Source organism: Stenella coeruleoalba (genome assembly GCF_951394435.1).
Source record: "Stenella coeruleoalba genome assembly, chromosome: 13".
In the NCBI taxonomy this organism is placed as follows: domain Eukaryota; kingdom Metazoa; phylum Chordata; class Mammalia; order Artiodactyla; family Delphinidae; genus Stenella; species Stenella coeruleoalba.
In genome coordinates this window covers 71691741-71715483 of record NC_137159.1, presented here as the reverse complement: position 1 = coordinate 71715483, position 23743 = coordinate 71691741, and the positions used below count along the sequence as shown (strand labels likewise).

At 44.4% G+C, this 23743-nt stretch overlaps 2 protein-coding genes across 3 annotated transcripts; one reads left to right on the top strand and one right to left on the bottom strand.

Moving 5' to 3' along the window:
• Positions 1-1126: 1126 nt before the first annotated feature.
• On the top strand, positions 1127-12330 carry FKBP1B (FKBP prolyl isomerase 1B). Of its 2 annotated transcripts, none has more exons than XM_079941011.1 (4): positions 1127-1254; positions 4810-4857; positions 10566-10678; positions 11737-12330. In XM_079941011.1, exons 1-4 carry the CDS (start codon positions 1218-1220, stop codon positions 11863-11865), a joined length of 327 nt encoding a protein of 108 aa, XP_079797137.1. In that variant the 5' UTR covers positions 1127-1217; the 3' UTR covers positions 11866-12330. The 2 variants fall into 2 exon arrangements, with proteins under 2 accessions (XP_079797137.1, XP_079797138.1); XM_079941012.1 differs by having other exon boundaries at positions 11692-11825.
• A 2838-nt stretch (positions 12331-15168) lies between these two features.
• Positions 15169-23688, bottom strand: SF3B6 (splicing factor 3b subunit 6). Its single transcript, XM_079941163.1, has 4 exons — positions 23422-23688; positions 20730-20848; positions 16286-16424; positions 15169-16111 (listed from the first exon to the last, which is right to left on the bottom strand). Exons 1-4 carry the CDS (start codon positions 23449-23451, stop codon positions 16022-16024), a joined length of 378 nt encoding a protein of 125 aa, XP_079797289.1. The 5' UTR covers positions 23452-23688; the 3' UTR covers positions 15169-16021.
• Positions 23689-23743: the final 55 nt, after the last annotated feature.

Here is a 23743-nt window from a genome sequence, read left to right as displayed (position 1 = left end):
GACCGGCTATACCCCTGGGAGACTCTGGGCCACGCCTTGGGGCCGCCCATGGGGAATTTCAGATCCTGACCCTCACAGTACAGTTGAGCATCATGTTTCTTGAACACACAGCCAACCCTCCTTCAGCGATGCTGATAACCTGAAGTTTCTGCCCCGACCATCTGGGAGACAAGGAGAACACCTCTAGGGCCCACTCTTCTTTGCTCAGGCTTTTCTCCCCATGCCTATCTTCCAGCACCATAGCTGGAAGAATCATACCTTCATATCAATTTTTGCAACAATGCATGAAGAATGAGAAAAAGAGAGAGAAAGTCCCATTCATTTTTCAAACAAATGTTACCTTCTCCAAAAAATACCTTTCCAGATTCTTATGTCTCCTTTGGGTGGAGGTGAAGGGTCTGGTAGAACTCATTCATTCATTCATTTATCCCACAACTTAAATCACTCCACGCCGTAACTGTTTGTGTCCCTGCCCATCACAGATTCAGTTCCTCTAGGACAGCTATTCTGTCTTAATTCAGCCGGTATCCCCAGGGCACAGTTCTCTGCCTTGAAAGGTGGGAGTCCACCTGTGCGTACGTCAGAACTACGCAGGATGGAGAACAGTGGTTTAGGGGGGGTGGGGTAGAGTCAGTAATTACTGGCTTCTCCTCCACCCCCCGCCCCCACCCCTCAGCTTGCCCCTGCAGATTCGGACAGCCTAGCTGGGGTGGGTACCTCTCTGGTGCTTCCATGACGCTCTGAACGCTATGGCAGTGAACGCAGTTAATTAAAGTGTTGGTTTAGTTGCCGGCCTTCTCCCCCAAGTCTGTGAGACCGAGTTGACCGGCCCCCCTCACCCCAGCTTAACACAGAGTAGGTGCAAGATAAATATGTGTTGAACGGATGGATGGATGAATGGATGGATAGATGGGTGGGTGGATGCGCACGAGTGTCTGCATGCCTCCCGCAATAGCCTGGTCAAGCTCCCGAGCAGCCGCGTCAGGGTCCCTTCCCCCGAGCCCCGCCCCGGTCGACCCCACCTTTCCGCGCCGCTCCGCCCCGCCGCCCCCTTCCCGGTGGCCCCTCCCCGCGCAGGTCCCGACTCCAGCCGCACCTCCTCCGACTCTGCAGTGGCGGCGGGGTGGCGAGCCGGAGCGCCAGCGGGCCAGGGCCGGAGCCGAGCCGGGGTCGGGGAAACAGCGGGGACCCTCGGAGGCGGGGCCAGTGGGACCGCGATGGGCGTGGAGATCGAGACCATCTCCCCGGGAGACGGTACCGGGTGGCGGAGCCGGGGGAGGAGGAGGGGTCTCGGGGCGGAGCCCGGCGGGCGGGGGTCCGATTCCGAGGTGGCGCGGAGGGTGCTGAACAGGGAGAGCTGGCCTAGGATGGGGGAGGCGGGAGAAGACCCTAGATGGGACTGTTGGATGTCTAGCACACATCCTTCGCCATCCCCTTACGCGCCTGCTCACCTAGAGGAACGAAGGCGGCGGCTGGGAGGCTGGGGTCTGCGGCCCGCCACCGCCCCGGGGGCCTCGGGCTGCCGCTGCCCGCGACTGGAACCGCTCGATTATCCGCTACTCCTGATTTCCTAGGGCCGTTTTTTAGCTCCGCTTTCCCTGCTCTGCTGGTTGAGCTCTGGAAACAGGGGAAAGGACATGCTTTGGGGTCCCTTCTGCTCGGGGCAGCCCCCTTCTAACGCGCCCGCCTCCCGGCCTCTGGTTGGGCGGCCCCCTGCGATCTGGGCGTTGAGACGCTGTAGGGACCGACCCAGTCTGGGAATGATGGAGCGCTTCTTCACTGCTTCTGCATCTTGCTTTATCCTCCCTGTCCCACTCAGCCTCTCCGGCCATCCTGTCCACTCCCATGGCTTTCATTATGGGCTGCAAACCGATGGTCTCCAAACTTAAGCCTCCAGCCCAGGCCTCCAATCTGAGTTCCGGGTGGTCCATTTATCCAGCTGCTGCTCAGCCTCTTATCTGCACATCCCACGGATCCCTCAAAGTCAGCAAGTCCAAAACAGGACTCATGCTCCTGGTCTCCCCCACTCCCTAGCACTCCTCTGTGTTCCCTTGTTTCCTGCCTCAGGATTGGCACCAGTCACTTTCCCAAGCCAAACATTACAGGCATCACCCTTCTGTAATTGAGTTTGGATGTGCCAGGAGTAGCTATTTCTTTATTTCTTAAACCAACCTTAATTCAGACTGGAGCCCTCATTTCTGCAGGATTTGACAGGCAAACTGCATGTCAGACATTATTGACACTCCCCCACCCCCGGGAAATTGGAGGGACTCTTGGTTCTTGGCCACCCTCCTTATTGAAAAGCAGTGGTCCCTAGAAGCCCCAGCCACAACCTTGGATCACCCATGGGCTGCAGGCTTCTTTTTCCATGCTGGGAACCATGGTGCTGTGCCCCAGGAAGCATCTCCCTGAGGCCTTTTTACCCCCCGGGGCACTGCCATAGAGTTCTGCCAGTGGCCTCCAGGCCTCTTCTCCTTTCCCTGGTTCAAAGAAGCCTTTAGAGTTTTCTCTCCTTATCCTCCCTCCCTGGCTAGACAAGGGGCATTTTCTCCTGAAGGGGGATCAGATTTTTAGGGAAAGCCTGGAGGAACTTTGGCCTTCTGCTTTTAGCTCAATCTAAACCCCTGAGTCAAGAAAGCGCAAAAGGGCCAGCTACCATGCTATAACCCAGAGGGGGCAATGTACCAATTAATATTTCAATGACTACACTGCAGTGCTGGGGATGCCTGCCTTGGTGGAGCCCACACCACATCCTGCCAAGTTCTTCTGCTGAATATCTCTAAGGCTCCATCTCCTCAGCCCCTGCCCTAGTTCAGGCCAACATCCTCTCTCACCTGGATTTCTGCACAGTCTCTAAACTGGTCTCCCCACCTCCATTCTCACCTCCTGGCCTTCCATCTGGCCTCCCACCCCACCCCCACCATTTTCCCCACCACAGCCTGAGCACTCTTTAAAATGCATATTTGACCATGCCCCTCCCTGGGCATAAAACGTTTTAATTAATCTTACTTTTTCTCCAGGCAGACAGTGATACAGCCTCCTGTTACCTTCCATGCTAGAGCCTCATCTCTTACTACCAGTACCTACCCCCACCACCAACTTTTCCTCCGGCTTTATCGAGCTGTCTGCCAGTTGTTAAATATACCAGTCATTCTGCAAATATTTATTGAGCATATACTGTGTGCTAGACCCTAGGATTACACAGCAGGGAACCAGACGGGCTCCCACTACTGCTCAATTTGAAGCCTTTGAACATGTGGTTCACTCTTCCCAAATTATCTCCCTTACTTCCTTGGTAAACTACTCATCTTTTAAGACCAAGTTTAACCATTATCTCCTCTCTGATACTTTCCCTGCTGCTCAGTCAGTCAGGTGCTCCCTCCCAAGGGCCCCCATCTAAATGTTGGCTCAGCTGTTAGCCCTCACAAGGCTTTAAATCCCACTCAAATTTATACCTCCAGTGCAGACTCTCCATCTGTCTACTTGTAGTACAAATTCACATGTCTAAGAGGAATCTTAAGATTGCCACCTGCACAAATCTGTTCCTCATCAGCCTTCCCCGTCTCAGGAATCAGCTCCTCCATCCTAAATCAGCTCCTCCAAACCTAAAACCCAAGCATCGTGGTTGTTTTCTCCTTCTCTCTCATCCTGGACCCCATCTCCATGCCATTAGCATGCCCTGTCAGCATGGAATTCCAAAGTATATTTCCAATCTATTTTACTCTCTTCTCTGCTGCCAACCACTTTAATTCAAGCCATCATTGATTTTCTGTCTGGATTATTGCAACAGGCGCCTAACTGTCCATCCTACACACAGCAGCCAGAATGATCTTATAAAATCTTAATTCAGATTATGTCATTCTCTTGCTTAAAACCTCCAGTGCCTTCCTGCTGCACTTAGAATTAAATCCGGCTCTGCAAGGCCCTGTGTGATCTGGCTCTTTCCCACTTGTCTCCACCTCCTTCCCTTCTTTCCAGTCGTCTAGGCTCCTTACTGTTTTGTAAATGCACTGATCCTTTTCTGCCTCACAGTTTGTGCACTTGCTGCTCCCTCTCCCTGCAGTGCTTTTCCCAGCGTATTGCTCATCCTTCAAGTCTCAGCTGAAATGTCATCTTCTCTGAAAGGCTGTCCTGGACCACCCATTCTAAAATGGCCTGTCCCACTGTATCTCTCTGTAATTTATCATTGTGTTTATTTAGAGAACTTATGACAATCTATATTGTCTTGTTTATCTGAGTATTGTTTGTCTCCCTCCATTAGAATGTAAACTCCAAAAGAGTAGGGATCTTGTCTGTATAATTCACTGGTGTATCCCGAGATCAGGCCCAGGCCTTGCACACAGCAGGTATTCAGTAAATATTTGTGAATGATTGTGTTTATTCATCCTTGTGCACAGTCATCACCCTGCATTATAATCTATTATTTATGTGTCTGTTTCCCTAACCTCATTGTGAGTTCATAGATTGCTCTGTGTCTCTGGAATCTAGTCCAGGCCTGGCAGAGAGCAGGCTGTCAGAAAGGTTCGTGGAATGGACAAAGGAAAGTAAAAAGAGCAATCAAAGAAAGGAAAAGGACCAGGAGAGAGTGGAGTTGTGGAACCCAAGGAAATAAAGGTCAAATCAAGGCCAGAGAAGTAAAGTGACTAATCTGGTTCGTACAAAGCACAGAGCCAGAACTGGAACCATGGGCATCTCCATGGTATGGAGGGGAATGTGGGCCAGAGCTCTTGGTCACAATCACACCTGAAATGTCCCAGGCAGCTTTCTCCAATGTGCTGTTCATTCATCTATTCTCATGTCTCCTTGCAGGAAGGACATTCCCCAAGAAGGGCCAGACGTGTGTCGTGCACTACACAGGTAGGCTTCACTCCCTGAGCCCTCATCCAGACCTGCCCCTCCCCAGGCAGGTCTCTCCTCTGATACTCCTCTCCAGAGGTATCAGCTCCCCCAGACCAGGCCCAGAGCCCAAGGCAGCCAAGTCTCCCTCTGACCAGCTATCCCCAACTCCTCCCAGCCAGCCTTGAGGGAATGAGAAAGGGGGCTTGCAAGGTTAACCCCTGCTCTCTTTTTTTTTTTTTTTTTTTTTTTTTTTTGCGGTACGCGGGCCTCTCACTGTTGTGGCCTCTCCCGTTGCGGAGCACAGGCTCTGGACGCGCAGGCTCAGCGGCCATGGCTCATGGGCCCTGCCGCTCCGCAGCACATGGGATCTTCCTGGACCGGGGCACGAACCTGTGTCCCCTGCATCGGCAGGCAGACTCTCAACCACTGCACCACCAGGGAAGCCCACCCCTGCCCTCTTATACCACCTCCATTCCCCTTCTGTCTGTTGCAGGCAGGGTAGAGCCCTGGCCCTCCTTGTGCTGTCCGATACTTGGAAATTCCTCTTACAGCTCTGAGAGCCCTGACCCTCCCTGCAGACTCCCTTTTCATCCTACAGTGTTATTAGAGCAGAGGAGGTCAGCTTCCTGAGAATTCCCTTTCTTTTTTCAGAAACAGACTATTCAATTCAGCCTACTGTTATTGATCACCTACTGTGTGTGAGATGCTGTGCTGAGCAGTAGGGGCACAAAAATGAAACAAGAGGATCCCTACCTTCATTGGGCTGGGGGGTGGGGTTGGGGGAGGGCAGGAAGTCAACTGGAGGCTCTGACGCAGTGTGAGGCACGGGTGGCAGTGGCTGTGTCGGGGTGCTGTGCAGCCAGAGCAGGCCCCGCCTCTGCTGAGCCCTCTTGGATGATCTGCACTGGAAGGCCAGGTGGGCTGAGATCCTGAGGACCACTGGCGGGAAGGTTACAAGCAGATGTTTGTTCTGGGGGTTGAGTGCTCTGCCTTGTGACCTGCTTCCCAACGTGGCAAACTTGGTGACAGCCACTTAGCAGACAGCAAGGCCAGTTTAATTCCTAGGACATAGTCAGATGGGGCCATTTTTAGCAGTTCTCTGGGCCAGTGTGAAGTGCCAGGTTGATTCTAGGCAGACAGTGTGGGTATTTCTCAACAGCTGTGTTGCCGGTCGCTGACGTCAGTGGGCTGGAGCTGTGTTTTATCTCCTGGTGATGTGGCCTAATTACCATGAGTCTTCTGGGGCCTCTGACCTGTGTAATTGATTTATCTGTTCTACATGTTGCAGACAGACCAGTCCTTGTCAAGTTACTCAAACCACAACATCCTTTTGCAAAGACCTTTCACAATACATACAGACAGGAGGCAATGTGCATTAAATACTAACATCAGCCATGAGTGGCTCTGGTCTGGGGAGGGATTGTCTCATCAAACCCAGCAGGAGACTGTATGGGACTTTTTGGTAAACTTTTTTATTATATATAAATACAGTAGAGAATATAACTCTAAGATGAACAGCTCGATGAAATTTTTCTAAAGTGATCACACTTATGTAACCACCCCCCAGATCAACAGACATTTCCAGCACCCCCAGGACTCTCCCTCTTGCCTCTTCACAGTCATTACACCTCCCTAAAGGTAAACAGCATTCTAACTTTTTGTCCCTGTGGATTGATTTCACCTGTTTTTGAACTTCATATAAATGGAATTGTAGAGTATGTACTCTTTTGTGTTTAGCTTATTTCATTCATTATGTCACTTTTTTCACTTTTTATGTCTGTGAGATTTATCCAGAGTAGTTTGCTCTTTTTTATTCCTGTACAGGTCATTGTATGAATATATTGCAATTTATCGTTTCTACAGTAGATGAACATTTAGATTGTTGTTCGTTTTTAGCTATTATGAATTGTGATGTTTTTTGGTGCATGTGTCGACATTCTGTTTGGCTATATATACGCAGAAGCGGAATTGCCGGGGCACAGGGTTATACCTATGCTCAGATGCAGCAGATCCTGCCGAACAGCTTTCCAAAGTAGTTGTGCCAGTTTCCACTGATACCAGCAATGTCTGAGCATTCCAGTTCTACATCCTCATCAACACTTGGTGTTGTCAGGCTTTTGTTTTGTTTTTGGCCTGTCCTGGTGGTTTTGACTTGCACAGCCCTGATGATTAATGAAGCTGAGTACCTTTTCACGTGCTTCCTGACCATTTGGATATCCTTGTTAGTTTGCCCAAATTTTGTCCACTTAAAAAAAAAATTTGGTGGTCTCTCTTTTTCTTATTGATTTGTAGGAGTCCATCTGTATCCTGGATATGAGTCCTTTGTTGGTTACACCTATTCCAGACATCTCCCATGCTATGGCTTGCCTTTTTACTCCTTTATTGGCATCTTTTGAACAGAATTCTTTTTTTTTTTTAACATCTTTATTGGAGTATAATTGCTTTACAATGGTATGTTAGTTTCAGCTTCACAACAAAATGAATCAGTTATATATATACATATATTCCCATATCTCTTCCCGCTTGCGTCTCCCTCCCTCCCACCCTCCCTATCCCACCCCTCCAGGCGGTCACAAAGCACCGAGCTGATCTCCCTGTGCTATGCGGCTGCTTCCCACTAGCTATCTACCTTACGTTTGGTAGTGTATATATGTCCATGCCTCTTTATCGCTTTGTCACCGTTTACCCTTCCCCCTCCCCATAGCCTCGAGTCCATTCTCTAGTAAGTCTGTGTCTTTATTCCTGTTTCACCCCTAGATTTTTCATGACATTTTTTTTTAAATTCCATATATATGTGTTAGCATACGGTATTTGTCTCTCTCTTTCTGACTTACTTCACTCTGTATGACAGACTCTAGGTCTATCCACCTCATTACAAATAGCTCAATTTCATCTCTTTTTATGGCTGAGTAATATTCCATTGTATATATGTGCCACATCTTCTTTATCCATTCATCCGATGATGGACACTTAGGTTGTTTCCATCTCTGGGCTATTGTAAATAGAGCTGCAATGAACATTTTGGTACATGACTCTTTTTGAATTATGGTTTTCTCAGGGTATATGCCCAGTAGTGGGATTGCTGGGTCATATTGTAGTTCTATTTGTAGCTTTTTAAGGAACCTCCATACTGTTGAACAGAATTCTTAATTTTAATGAAGTCCTACATATCATCAGTCTTTCCTTTATAGTTAGTACAGTTCAGAAATCTTTGTCTATCCCTAGGTCATGAAGATGTTCTTCTATTTATTATTTTATAGAAGCTTTATTATTTTATCTTTCATATTTAGGTCTGTGACTCATCTGGAATTGATTTTTTTTTTTTTTTTTTTTGCGGTACGCGGGCCTCTCACCGCTGCGGCCTCTCCCATTGAGGAGCACAGGCTCTGGACACACAGGCCCAGCGGCCATGGCCTACGGACCCAGCCGCTCTGTGACATGCGGGATCTTCCCGGACCGGGGCACGATCCCGTGTCCCCTGCATCAGCAGGCAGACTCCCAACCACTGCGCCACCAGGGAAGCCCCTGTAATTGATTTTTATGTGTGGGTGAAATAGGGGTTCACTTTGATGTTTCATTTTCCCCCATATGCATATACAGTCAATCAAGCAACATTAATTAAAAAAAAATCATCCTTTATCCATTGCATTCAGTGGCACCTTTGTCAAATCAGGTCACCATGTATCTGTGGGTCTGTTTCTGGACTGCATGGTTTTGGATGAACCTGCAGCAGTAGATAACAGTATATGGTCTGAAGTGGATTAAGTCATATGAAACCTGAAGAAATTGGGGAGTGAGCAAATCAGTCTTTAAATGGAGTGTGTGAATGTGTGTGTGCACCTATCCATATATGTATTGTACAAGTATGTGTCTGTGTGAATGTATTATATCTGTGTATCTAAATATTTTCCTAGCATCTGGCCATCAGGGTTTTCTTCTGAGGGTCTATGCATATATGCATGTGAGCATGCATGTGCATCTCTGAATATCTTAGCAGCCTGTGTGTATGCATGAGTTTGTATTTGATCTCCTATATTTGATACAGAAGGATCCATCTGTTTGCATCTCTGTGTAGCGATAGGGTTTTCTTCTTTGCCTGATTTAGTACCCAGGGCAAGAGCACAATTTATTCTGCCCAGAAAATAGGTAAATAAGAATGTCTCTTGTATACATTTATGTTGTAGAAATTAGGAAGTGGAATCACAGATGCTCAGATACTGAGCAGGCCCAGACCTTTCATGTTAAACATGGCAAATCTGAGGCCAAGAGAGAGGAAGTAATTTGCCTCACTTCACACAATGAGTTAGTGTCCGGGTGAAGTCAGAATCCAGTCTCTGAACTTACAGGCTAGGCCTTTCTCTGGTCCCAAACTGCCTTCTGTTGTGGTCCAGGGGCCACAAGAAGTCATGGAATAGCATCATTTACAGAATGTCTGATCTTTGAACTAGAGACACCAGTAAGAACAGAAAATAAAAAAGCAGCTCTTGGGTCTTAGGCAGCTGGACTGAGACAACACATGTACATCAGGGATGACAAGGTATTTGCAGCTGGAGGCTGAGGGGTGCTCCAAACTGCTAAGACAACACTCGGGGTGTTCTGGGTTCACATATCTCTTTTGTATGAGGTCTGGAGGCCACCACTGACTGGCTGGGTCACTTTTTTAAAAAAAAATTTATTTACTTATTTATTTTTGGTTGTGTCGGGTCTTAGTTGCGGCATGCGGGATCTTTCATTGCGGCGCACAGGCTTCTCTCTCGTTGTGGTGCGCACAGGCTCTAGAGCGCACAGGCTCAGTAGTTGCAGCTCATGGGCTCTCTAGTTGTGGCGCGCAGGCTCCAGAGCGCACGGGCTCTGTAGTTGCGGCACGCGGGCTCTCTTGTTGTGGTGCATGGGCTTAGTTGCCCCGCGGCATGTGGGATCTTAGTTCCCCAGCCAGGGATCGAACCCGTGTCCCCTGCATTGGAAGGTAGATTCTTGACCATTGGACCACCAGGGAGGTCCCTGTCTGGGTCACTTTACAGTTACAGTTCACTGTAGTAAAGGATGATATGACCTTTGGGTTTTGCATGTTGGGGGAACCTTGGGCAGACCAGGTGCGGACTCAACCTGAGGATGAAATGCCTGGGAAAACAGACCTTCAGGTTGAGGCAGCTCCATGATAAAAGTTGCAATGTGCAGAAGTACTTGAGAAAGGTATAACCTGAATAGGGCAGGGAAGGGAAGGAAGGGAGGGCAGAGAGAAGGTTATCAGGCAAACAGTAGCTAGATCTTAAAGTGCCTGGATATAATGTAGGCATTTGGATTCTGCCTCTGGGGAGTTACTGAAGTATTTTAAGCAAGGGAGTAATAGGATCAGGTATGTGTTTAAAAAAAAAAAATCATTCTGGGTACAGTATGGAGAATGGAATGGAGGAGTAAGAACAGAGCAAAAAGGCCAGTTAGAGTTGGTTCCTGTACACAGGTGAGATATGATGGTGGCTTGATGAGGACACAGGGTGGTGGTAATAGAAATGGAGAAAATAGCTGGACTCCAAAGATATGTAGGACTTGGTGATAGGCTGTATGTGGAAGTATCCAGGTTTCTTGCTTGGCCAACAGGACGGATGGGGAGGACTGAAAGACAGAAGGTTTGTACAGAATAGGAATTCCATTTTAGACATGTTGAACCTGAACTGGAAGTTAGCTCATGACCACAATTATTTTCCACCCTATCCTTGCTTTCACAGGAATGCTCCAAAATGGGAAGAAATTCGATTCATCCAGAGACAGAAACAAACCTTTCAAGTTCAGAATTGGCAAACAGGAAGTCATCAAGGGTTTTGAAGAGGGCGCAGCCCAGGTAGGATGAGGATCCTTGTTAAGGGGGATTTGAGGAGCTGGGGTTCTGGGCTCAGCACTCTGCCCTCCACCCTCACCCTATCACAGACCACTACTGCTTTGACTCCACTGTCAGGCATGGTGATGCCACCTAGTTTCAGTCGTGGCTTTGTGTCCCCACCCTTTTAGTTGCCAGCATGACTCCTTTCTGTCACTGGGGGCTCTCATCCCAAGCACATCTCCCCAGCTAGTTCTGAGCAAGCCTGTGAGCTACCAGCTGTTTGGGACTGAGGCAGCAGAAGAGTTGGGGTGGGGGAGGCCAAGGTGATTTTTTTTTTAAACTTAAAAAAAAAAACCCAATTTCAGACTTGCAAAAACATTGCAGGTAGAGTTCCCATATACTCTTTACCCAGCTTCCCCAAATGTTAATGTTTTACATAACCATAGTACAGTGATGAAAACCAGGACATTAACATTGATACAATACTATTAACCAATCTATTCAAATTTTTGAGTTGGTTATTCAAAATTTAAAAATCGATTATTCAAATTTCACCAGTTATCCCACTAATGCCAGACAAGTTCTTGAGGACTGCTGTGATGAGCCCTGGTTCAAACTCTTCTTCTTTGCTCTGTGAAGTCACGTGATGCTCCTTGCTGTGGCCTCTAATCTCTAAATCTCTCTAATGAACTGCTTCTATCACCTACTTGAGCATGTACATGTACATGTGCTCTTTATACACCTCTTTAGGCTTCTCTGGAAGAAGGAAAAATTATGAACAAATAGAAGTGTTGGGCCATACACTAATTGAATAACCAGCAGTGTTTGTTGGATGAACGAATTTGAGACTACTTTGTAGAAGTTATTTTCCCGCAGTCAAGTCTCTGTTAGTCTGAGGCACAATCTGCATTTGTTACAACTCTTAGCATCACTTCAATGTGCCACGTATAAAACTCATCTCAGATCTTCAGAGTTACCATGAGGATGGTTTGGGAAAATGCCATAGTTATCTTACCTTTTTCTTTTAAATCAAGCTGGGTCCTCTTTCTCCTCTCCCCATCTGCCCCCATCCCTGCTAGATGAGCTTGGGGCAGAGGGCGAAGCTGACCTGCACCCCTGATGTGGCGTATGGAGCCACGGGCCACCCCGGTGTCATCCCTCCCAATGCCACCCTCATCTTTGACGTGGAGCTGCTCAACTTAGAGTGAAGGCAGGAAGGAACTGAAGGTGGCTGGAGATGGCTGCTGCTCACCCTCCTAGCCTGCTCTGCCACTGGGACGGCTCCTCCTGCTTGGGGCTCTTGATCAGTGCGCTAACCTCACTGCCCCAAGGCATTATCCATTCTCTCTGCCCAAGTTGCTCTGTATGTGTTCCGTCATTGTTCACGCGCATCTTTGCTTGAGGAAACTTCAGTTGCAGATTGAAATGTTTCAGGTTGTGCATTTTGCGTGATGCATGTAGTAGCCATTCCTGATCACAGAACAGATTTCTTGTTCGCACAATCTACACTGCCTTACCTTTACTTAAGCCAGACACACAAGGTGCTCAGACATGAAATGTACATGGTGTACACAGAGGGACTTGAGCCAGTTGCCTTTGCTGTCACTTTCTCTCTCAGAAATTCTGCTGACTTAAACGATGTCCTTTTTGGAAATGATATGAAAAATAAAGGCTCTGTGCTTGACAAATTCCTGTCCATCCTTATTGAAGGTAGAAAGTGCTTTAAGGACCACGTAAGTCAGTTGCCCTTGGGAAAAGAGTGGAAAGGAGAAGTAGCCAGGAGAGTGATAATAAATACAGTACAGGTTTCCCCCACTATCTGAAAGTAGAAAGTAGAGCATTCCTATGAAGCCTTTTGTAAGCTGAAATGGTATAAAGCGAAGAAGCAATTACCTGAGGGCACATCTTGCTTACGGATGCATGAAATAAATCGAGATAAAAGCACAGATGCTCACAGACACAGTTCAAAGCTATGACAGCTTGATGCCGAGATGCTGAGTATAGTTCTTGGGGAAGGAGCTTGGTGGTGTCACTTTCACTGCTCAGGGTTCATACTGCCTCTATAATGGCTCTGAATGCTATTTTTGCTTTTCTCCTTTTTTCAGAAGAGCAAAAATCCTTTCTGGATTTCTTTCGTGCAGCAAAAACAGGTACTCCTGCAGGTCTTTCCTAAAAGTGAATTAGCGTGAAGCAAACTTTCGAAAAGCAGCGGATACTTGTAGCTCCGACGTACCTATTGTACTTGCTGGGCCTTGTTCTATTTTTAATTTTTTCTAATTTTAAAATAAAATTACCACCAATCCTCTAAGCAGCCCCACAAGGTAGGTTATGACTTGCCACTCACCTCACAGGCTCAGAATTCCCCTCTGAGTAACTAAAGGAATACATTGTGCTCAAAACCCACAGTTTAGCAATCAAATGTGGGATTTGAAACTTTAGGTGATCAATCATGAAATCTACATTGGGACTTAGAATAAGAAGGATGAGCTCCCTTCTTGGAAAAGTGCATTTTGTGCACCTAAAGAAATGAGGTTGTGTTAGGCCTCAGAGCCACACACTAACTCACATTAGGAAGTTACTTTTGAAAATAAATGTGTGCTTATTTTCATGTAGATTTGCTCTAACTTTACAGTGGGGAATTACTTCTGAGAAGAATGTATGATTTTGAACTTGTTTTCACATATGCTGCTTATTTTAATCTACATTTATTATAACTTACAGGACTTTCCAGTTAGGTTTTACAACCAGCCTGCTTATTGATATGTGTTAGTGTACGTCAGGGGAGCCTGTGGCAATGTAGCTAAGAGATTTTTCTTTTAGTTGGCATGGGTGAGAAAAGCTCTTGGCCATAGTCAGAGTTATTCTGTCAGCGATGTCTTGGAATTGTTTCAAGACTGAGGGAGGGGCAGGTAACAGGTACTGTTAGTTTCCTTCATGGACTCATTGATAATACGTCACATGACGATACATGTGATATGGGGACACAACATCTTGATTATTTTATGTATCCCTTTTGTCTCCAAGAAGTCCTGGCTGTATTCCCCTGCTGAGGACTGAGGAGTTAATGAAGATGCAGTGCTTTAAGATGCAGAAAATGAAATGAGAAAGGGGCTGCTTTGCTTTTAATCACCAGTCCCTGTGCTCACCTCTGCAGTGGGACCAGACCAGTCAAAAGGTGCTGCACTCATTCCTTTCTGGGGGGTTTCCTTCAGAATGTCTTGGTTCCTAGCTTTCCTCAATGATACAAATGTCTATAATTTCTCAGAACTCAGCCTGTATAAAAGACAGTCACGTTTTCTGCTGTGACACCAATAGGATAACTAAAAATAGCACCAAGGACCATTTCAGGTGCCCATTATGGAGTCACATAAAAGATCTCAGTCTAGAGTATTTATAGCCAACGTGGTAACAGGAGGCACTAAGAAGAGGTGGGGGTGGGGGGAAGCAAATACCTACTGGCTAGCACCTGGAGAGGATATGATGCTAGGCTTCACAGGCCCTGCTTTACTGACACTCTTAAAACTGCACCTTCAATGCCTGGTGCAGAGGACTGATTGTAACTATGTCCTCAGCATTTTACTACACACAGACGTGGCAGAGCAGAGGCTCAGTATTTGTCCACTGAATTAAAGTTCTTGTAACATAACTGGAACAGGCTAAAAAATTTCCAAAGAATTAGAGGGCATTTTTTTAAACTCTTAACTTCAGGTCATGAAATTCAACTAACATATATTAATCAAAATGACAGACCTGCCGTAACTGTCAGTAGAAGGAATTTCCCCTTATTAATTTAAAACAACTTATACTAGGGGCAAGTCAGTCTGCCATTTAGACAAATCACACTATAAGTCTAATTTGTCGTCCCCTTACAAAAGTCTTTTAGAAAATTCTTTTTATATTTGTAAATACCTAAAAGCACACTGTGCATTACAAAAATTAGTAAGAAACTCATAAAAACATTCACAAGAAAATTACAGCTGTGGCTCCTTTGTCATCTTCCTGCCCTTATAGAAATGACTCTTTCTACTCTTTAACAGTGCTTTCAAAAAGCACTCAGACATAATTAATAAATAAGACAATTATTTCTTCATTTTCAATAGTAGGCTTTGAGAAGACAGTACAAAAAGTATAAAATAGCCCATTTTCTTACAGTAATGTTAGATTTGAAAGCTAAATGCATTTAAAAGTAGAATAGGCTTTTGTCCATTTAAATGATTCAGTGCTTGTACCCTTCAAATTGATTCTGGGTTATAGTTATATACAAAACAATTAGTCCATGTTTTTCCATTTGGCCCATGCCTAAACTATAAAAAGAAAATTATAGCTATCTCCTCCAAGCTGCTGAGCTATGATGAATGTGGTAATAACCATACTATTTCCACGCCATGGGAGTCTGTGATTATAAGAATAAACATTAAGTATTTTATTTATGGCAAAGATAAACTGTGAGCTAAGGTCCAAAATATACACAGACACTTACTAACTAAAGGGAAAAGTACATAAATACATCTTAGACGTGTAACAACAAATAGCACTACCCAAGCAGCTTGCTCTCACATTTCTAACCATGTGCTGTCATCTGAACGACGATTTCTAGAATAAACCTGTAAGGACAAGGGTACCCATACTGACAAAGGTACGTGGTTAACTGTAAAGCAAGTATTCAAGTGTACTCATGAGGCTAGTAACTAGTTGATGTAAAAAAGCAGCTTTTGGACTTCCTCGGCAGTCCACTGGTTAAGACCTGGCGCTTCCAATGCAAGGGGCTCGGGATCGATCTCTGGTTGGGGAACTAAGATCCCACATGAGGTGCGGCCAAAAAAGTATTTAAAAAAAAAAAAGTAAAAAGCAGCTTTTTATGTAAGCATTTTATTCATTCACTCAACATGATAAACTTTGGATCTGCGAAGTGGAGATACCTATACCTTCACTAAGTTGTTATGGAGATTTCATTATTAATAGACATTCAATAAATAACAATACTCTTAACAAGTTCCTTTGATGGCTAAGCACTGTACTGGTCACTGGAGGCATTAAGAATATCAAAAGGTCCCCATCCTCAAGAAACTCAGTCTCTAGGACCACCTACCACTGAACAATTCTTGATACGGTTCAAATGCTGTTTTATTATTTTTTTTCTGGTATAATACAGGAGGAGAAATTTTAAGAGAAAACACTGACATGTTTTACAAAAAGCTACAAGTTTATTAACATAATATATTCTAAAATATATCAAAGTTTCAAGGAGGTCTTTTTGAATCTCAAATAAGAAATCACAACATTCACTATTAGTTAAAAAAAAAAAAGGGTAGTGGTGGTCATTCATGGGTTTTAAACAGTCCAAAATGAAAATGCAGAAAACGTTTACTTTGGTGGATCTGTGTTGATGCCGTATTTCTCCTTGAGAAGCTTCAACTGTTCTTCCTTCTTCTTTGTGTCCATCTTCTGAAATGCCTGAAAATATGGTAAGCATCAAAGTTAACAGTTACCAATCTACAGTCAAATGAATTTCACCAATAGCAGTAGCTAGAAAAGAACTCAGGGTACACATCTCCCCTAGTGCTGGTACAGCTCTCTACTAACTCTTACATGGGGTCCCCACGTGATGAGAACCATGGCCATACTTACCCTGTTGGCATTATAGTACAAAACCACGAGGTATCTGTTGCAAACATTGAATCCTGACAGGTGATCACACGCATTCTTGGCATCAAAGATGTCTTCATAGACCACATAAGCTGTTCCTCTAGTTTCAGGTGTGTTCCCCCTACCGAGTTGAATCGGACTTAATTAAAATACACATTTACCTGAAAACCATTAAAGGAAATAGATACTATGGACAGGTATGCTGGATAAGCCTATAATTTCTCAAAACATGTAATTTTTGTTTTTATTTTAAGTAAAATAGCTCAGGTTAAACTTACTGTTATATCAAGAATACTAATATGGCTACTAAAGCAAGAGCAGCAAAGAACTAGCTTGAAACTTTCAGTTTTCATGTTCACTGCTCTAGTCTTTCCTACTTCTCATACTAAGAATCAATTTTCAGTTTTACACTGGAAAGTATGCTACCTTAGGATGATAGTTGTGATTAGTCAGCAGTGTCTAGAATGGGGTTTTTCTTACTATGCATTTATGCAACAGAACCAATACTTTAGTTATTTACCACACTAGTCCCTTGTTTCTAAAGATTCTGATTTTCTCCCTCACTCTAATTTTAGTTCCAGTCCTTAAAAATAAGACAACCTCGGGATCTCCCTGGCGGTCCAGTGGTTAAAACTCCGAGCTTCCACTGCAGAGGGCATGGGTTCAATCCCTAGTCAGGGAACTAAGACACATACCACACAGTGCGGCCAAAACCTCTCCCCCAACAAACAAAAAAACCCACAAAAAATCTCCATCAATGTAGGGGACAAAAGTTTCTGGGTAATATTTTACTAAAGTTTACCAAATCCATAAAACTAAAACCATTTTGTGTCTGTAGAAGGAGCTGGGGTTGGAAGGAAGCCCCTACCAGGAAGATAGCAAAATTATAAATGATACACAGGAAAACAGCAACCACCATCCTTTATGGCCAGGAAAGGATGTCCTCCAATGTAAAGAGCCAATGTAGTTTCTTACACTTTTCTTAGAAGATTCATTGCTTGCTTGCTTATGTATTTATTTGGCTGCACCACGTGGCATGCGGCATCTTAGTTCCCCAACCAGGAATTGAACCTGTGTCCCCTGCAGTGGAAGCTCGGAGTCCTAATCACTGGACCACCAGGGAATTCCCCCAAGATTCACTGCCCTTTTAAAACAAGCGTCAACTCCCAACTTTCACACATTCATTTTTAATAATATCTGCACTTTTATGCATTACACAGCCCTGTGTAGCTGGAGAAAAGGGCTGGGTCTCTGGAGGGATTGGGTTTGAAGTGTGCTTGTTGGTGGGGTTACCTGTGAGCCAGAGCAGAATGCTGGAAGGTGGCTGGAAGTGGAAAGCGGAAGCTGGATCTCACTCATGGATATGGGGCTGCTTCTTGTGTAGGTGTTCCTTGCCACCTCCTCTCCTCACCTCACCAGCTTCCGTTAGGGGAGGAGCTAGGGAAGTGTGAGGAGCAACAAACTGCAGGTGGCAGATGGCCATGTGCTTGTGAGTGGGGACAGCTGGCAGAGGTCCCATTCAGCTTATGCTCCAGTAAGCTAAAGATGGATCCCCTTTCCTCCATCTGTGTTCTATCCACCCAATGCAACTGCAGAATAAGGTTTATTAACTGCCACAGTCCCTGCAGAGGTTCAAGGAAAGGCAGTGGGCCCCATGGGAAGGGGAGGCACCTGCCTAGATTTGATCTAGGATGAGACTACAGTCTTGGGCGCTGGTCAGAGCTTGTGCTTCCTGTAAAAGGGGATGGATAGGTATAGGGCGCCGGGTGGTTGGAGGGTGCCAGTGTCATCAAACACTCTCACTTTGTCAGGTTACATGGGCCTGATGAAAAATTTTATAATATTCTTTACTTTCTGCAAATAATCTAACAACTTTTGGACTTTTGACTTTTAACCATTTTCTAAAATGCTTTAGGTATGAAAATTGGGACTACCCAAAGGAAAAAAAACACTGTCCCTAAGATTTTCCCAAAAAGTCTACCTAATTTTTCCTTCAGAATAAAACCATAAAAAACTCAACAACAATTTAAGTTCCTAAAGGGCAAACATGACCTTATATTTTATTTTACTCCCACAGTGCTATGCATTCAGCAAGTGCTAATAAGCATTTGAAGGGTGGAGATCTACTTTCTCCTATTAGTTCTCTCACACATCTTTTCTCCAGGAAGCTAACAGAACAAATGAAAACAAAACAAAAGCATCTCTCTTCTTTCCTCTTACATCTTCTTAGGAAGTAGAATAGGGAGAGGAGCTAATTCCATTTTAAAGACTCTCCATCTCAATTTAAAAAAGCGGTAGGGATGAACCTAGTGGCAGGGCAGGAATAAAGATGCAGACGTAGAGAACAGACTTGAGGGCACGGGGCTGGGCGGGGTGGGGGGGAACTGGGACGAAGTGAGAGAGTAGCATGGACATATATATACACTACCAAATGTAAAATGGATGGCTAGTGGGAAGCTGCTGCGTAGCACAGGGAGATCAGCTCGGTGCTCTGTGACGACCTAGAGGGATGGAATAGGGAGGGTGGAAAGGAGGCTCAAGAGGGAGGGGAGGGCTTCCCTGGTGGCGCAGTGGTAGGGAGTCTGCCTGCCAATGTGCGGGACACGGGTTTGTGCCCCGGTCTGGGGGGAATCCCGCACACCACGGAGCGGCTGGGCCCGTGAGCCATGGCTGCTGAGCCTGCGCGTCCGGAGCCTGTGCTCTGCAACGGGAGAGGCCACAGCAGGGAGAGGCCTGCGTACCACAAAAAAAAAAAAAAAAAAAAAGAGGGAGGGGATATGGGGATATATGTATACATATAGCTGATTCACTTTTATTGTACAGCAGAAACTAGCACAACATTGTAAAGCATTTATACTGCAATGAAGATGTAAAAAAAAAAAAAAGACTCTCCATCTCAAGCGCCCCAGCCCCTAATTATCAACCTAATATCTTGATCTCCATATTGTAATTTTAATTAAAAACATGTACTTGCTACCTACTATATGTTAAGCACTAAGTCAACATTATTTTCTTGATTGGTGGTAAAAGCTTAAAGTGAAAACAAGAAAACCTAATCATGTAACTTAACCTCTCTGAGCTTTAGCTGCTTCATGTGTCAAATAGTGACATCAGGCTCCATCACCTGTCCTACCTTACTCATGGCTTTAATAATCAAAATCAAAGCACCGAGAGTCTACTACATGCCAATTAAGGTGACCAATTATCCTACATGTGAGGAAAAAGCTGGGCAACTTGTCTAGGGTCACATGGCTAGTAAAAGGGCCTGCAGTAGAATCTCGTCTCCTGAGCCCCAAGTCAGGGATGCTTCTGTACACTATTCTTGTATGTCTAGAACAGGAGTTCTCAACCTAGAGTCCATGTACCCACTGAAATCACTTGCAAAACGTTGTGTGTATTCTGTAGAAAGGGTCAAAAGCTTTTATCAAATATGCAAAGAGAGTTCCTAAAAAGGACAGCTGCTCTATAACACTTCATTTTCATCCCTGTTTGAGTACCAATGATGATATATTTCTAGCTCTTGGTTTACTTTTTGGAGGGATAGTGATCACTGTAAAGGAGAGTCCTCAAGATTTCAGAGTTCTAAAAGCCACGGAGGAACTCTCAAGTCATGAAAGAAAATGTATTAAGAAAGGGATATTCCAATTAAAAATAAAAAGCTTAGAAATCCTCTTAGATGGACTCAGGTAATTGGCTTATGTATACTAGTTAAAATGACAGCAGCTGTGGTACTGTGTAGAGATTCAATTTAGAATCAGAAGATTTTATCACTAAATAGCTGTGTGAAGCTAGAAAGGTACTTTACTCTCTAAGCCTTAGTCTCACCTGTGAAAGAGACACTCTCACCTCCACACAGGGCTGTAGTGTTGGTGATGCAAACAAAAGCACCTATTACAACTGGCATATAGCAGATGTTAAACATCATTTGAAGGTATGAACCCCAATCTTTAAATTAAAACATGGGTTTATGTTATAATTATTTTGCCCTATACTTTTAAATCTTCAATAGAAAGCTATAGTTGAAAAAAAAAGCCTTTTTCTGTTACTTTTATATCCCTTTGCACAGCTTATTCAGAAATTCTGGAATCAGTAAAGGAGATGGTGAAGAGTGTTGAGAGAGTTAGAGTTAATGCATATAAAAACCACAGTAGAGTACTTCTTAACAAACAGTAGGTATGTAATAAATGTTGGTTCTTTCTCTTCCCACCCATTCCCCTCAAACCACTCATTACTACTTCATGCTCTCTATAATTTCACAACTACCATTCTTGGCTCTCACTGAGCTGGATCATGAGGGTCTCTGTAGGTACTTTTCCCTTGGTCTCTAGGCTCTTGGTTAGGCCCTCTGTCAGCTATAATTCTGAGATTATAAATTACACAATCATTTTCTTTTAAATGACATTTCAAATGTCTCAGTAAGACTCACACTCTGATTTGACGAATAGGTCCATATTTCCCAAATATATCATACATTTCTTCAGCCGTGATTTTGTAGGGCAAATTTCTTATATACAAAATTCGATTTACTTCAGGTGGAAGTCGAATCTAAAATGAAAAATAATGTGTTGTCACTATAATCAGAGGCAGGAGTGCTATCATTTAAAAAAAAATTCTCATAATAAATTCTAATAAAGATGATGCATAATTTTTATAAGCCAAGAATTATAATCTGATATTACTGAAAATGGCACGCTCTTTGGAAAAGCATTGGTTTTAGGGAGGACTATTAGTAGGAACTAATAAGGGGCTAAAAACCCAGGTTTTCAGTCACTACAGGTAAACAAAGATCTCCAACCTCATTTAAAAGTCCTCAATGCCACAGACATGTGTGGGACAGAACAAGGGAACTGTTCCTGTTTGCTGGATAATAAAACTCCCACTGATGACCATTCTCGGGTCTTCTCAGGAACTTGTTCTATCAATGATCTCTTTCTTTTGAATTTACAGCCTTTCCCTCACCATTGGCTTCTTTTATTACTCACGTGAGCAGCTGCTTATGTACTCCCAACTGTTACACAAAACAAAACACTTATTTAGATCCCTCTTCATTCACTCAAATATTTAATAAGTGCCTTCGTTAATACACCAGGCAAGGCAAGGAATTAGGATTACAGAGTGAAGGAAAAAAGACAAGTTTTCTGCCTTTCCTGAATTTATCAGCCCTCTATTTGCTATCCTATCTTGCTCTTTTTTCTTTTCTCTCAGTCAAGCATATGAAAAGAGGCAGGTTATACTCACTGCTTCTTTAGTTCATAACACTCATCAGCCTACCACAATCTAGCTCCTACTCCAGCAGGCTGATGAAAAATGCTTTTATGCACTAAGACCTTTCACTTGCAGTGTTTTTTTTTTTGCATTAAAAAAATTTTTTTTGGAGTACAGTATTCAATTCTCATCAACTTAATTTCTCTGAGGCTTCTGACACTGTTGACTATTACGTTTTTGACCTTTCTTGACACTCTTTCCTTGGATTCCTCCTAACTCTCTGGCTAGTTGTTCTCAGTCTTCTTTGTCATTAAAATAGGCTCTTCCACAGAGTTTCACCTTTAGACTTCTTGACTCTCTGTATACTCCCCTTAACCCTACATTCTCTTAACCATACACGTTTTCCACACTGAGTCGATGACTCTCAAATATGTATCTCTGGTCCAGATTTCACTCCTGTGCTTCTTATTAACATACTTAATTACATACTAGACATTAATTTGCTCAATAACTATTAAACTGGCAACTACTTCAGGCATTAACCTAAGTGTTGTATAAATGGAAGAATAAGATACTTATTCCCTGCCCTCAAATGGTGACAAATGGTAAACAAATAAGTACAATAAAGTTTTAGACTTTAAGATTTAAGGTTAAGTTCAGATAGATGATAAACACTGTCAGACAATCACAATATACATCTCCAGTAAATCTGCTTTCTCACTCTGCAAGAGACTATATCACATTTTCCCTTCTTTCCTCAAACCTTACCATCACCACTCCCTCTAACATCCGAGTTGAGCTGTATCCTCTCTTCCCTGCTCATCCCAGGTTATAACCTTGGCTCTTGTTTATTGGAGAAAATAGATGCGACCAAATGGTAAGTACCTTATATTCAATATGCATTCATGCATATCCAGCCACTTTCCCTCTCATTGCTATGCCAACCCCTCACCTACCCCAAACTACTCCTGAACTTAACCCACCTTTCTCCTACATCATCAGTTTCTCCGGCTCTACTGGATCATTCCCATTGGCATACAAATACACCTTGTATCACACATCCTAAGAAAAGTTAACTATCATCCAATTTCTTTTCTCCCTATTTACGAGAAAATTTGTGGAAAGAGCTGTCTCCATTTTCTCAACTTCTACCTTCTTTTCATCCCACCACATCCCACATTTCATCCACTGAAATGATTATCATCAAAGTTACCAAAAATCTTCATCTCACTATATTTAACTGTCTTCACCTTACTGTACCTCTCAGCATCTTAAGATCTGACTACTCTTTCTCCTAAGATAATTTTTCTTAGGTTTCCATAACACCCCGACTCCCTAATATTACAATGTAAGCAGCAGGCCTTTCTGTTTTATTCTAGGTATCTCCGATACCTAGACTAGTGTCTGGCACATAGTAAGTGTTCAATAAATATGACTGATTTATTGTATCCTATCTCTCAAGTCTGGTACATACTAGGTGCTCAAAATTATCACTGAAAACATTAATGAAGGATCCAAAAAGCTCCATGATCTGAGGAGACTTCCAGGTTCCAGCTGCCTGTTAAGCATAAGTTATTTATTGCGGACTCATCTGTGCTACCGACTTTTAGGCCGAGGAGAAGATCCTGACGCCGGGTCCTCGGTGTAGGTGAAGCAACACAGGCTGTTAACACTATCACTGACACTAGGATAACAGACTTAAAGGAACTCTCAAAAGGGGTAGGGGCGGAAGTGTGGCTCAAGGAGCACATCCCTAAGGACCGGTCCAGGATGGACTCCCCCCTGACAGGTCAGTAACTTCTGGGCTTCCCCGCCTAGGGGATGGAGGAAGGCCAAGAATGCTCTGATTACGCCAATGAGAAAGGCCAGCAGCGAAGTGCTCCCCCTCCTCGACAGAAGTCCCAGACACTCACGTTCGCTCTTTTGGCCGCTTGCATCGCCATCTTGGCAGACTGATGAGGTTACCGCAGCAAATACGTGAAACGTGAACTCCTCCACACTCCTCCGAAGCTCGCTCAGCTTCGAGTGCAACAAGGCGTCAGACCCAGGACATCAACGTCCAGACCCCGCCGGAAGCTGTTCTAACACACCGGAATACCACCGTCTCACGCCGAAACGTGCTGACGTAGTCTCCCCTCAGGAAAAGACTCCGGGGCAAAACAGGGCTTAGAGACTTAAGAGGCCGGAAGGTTGAAAGGCGGGACCTGGGCTTAAGAAGGGGCGGTGTTCCGGTCG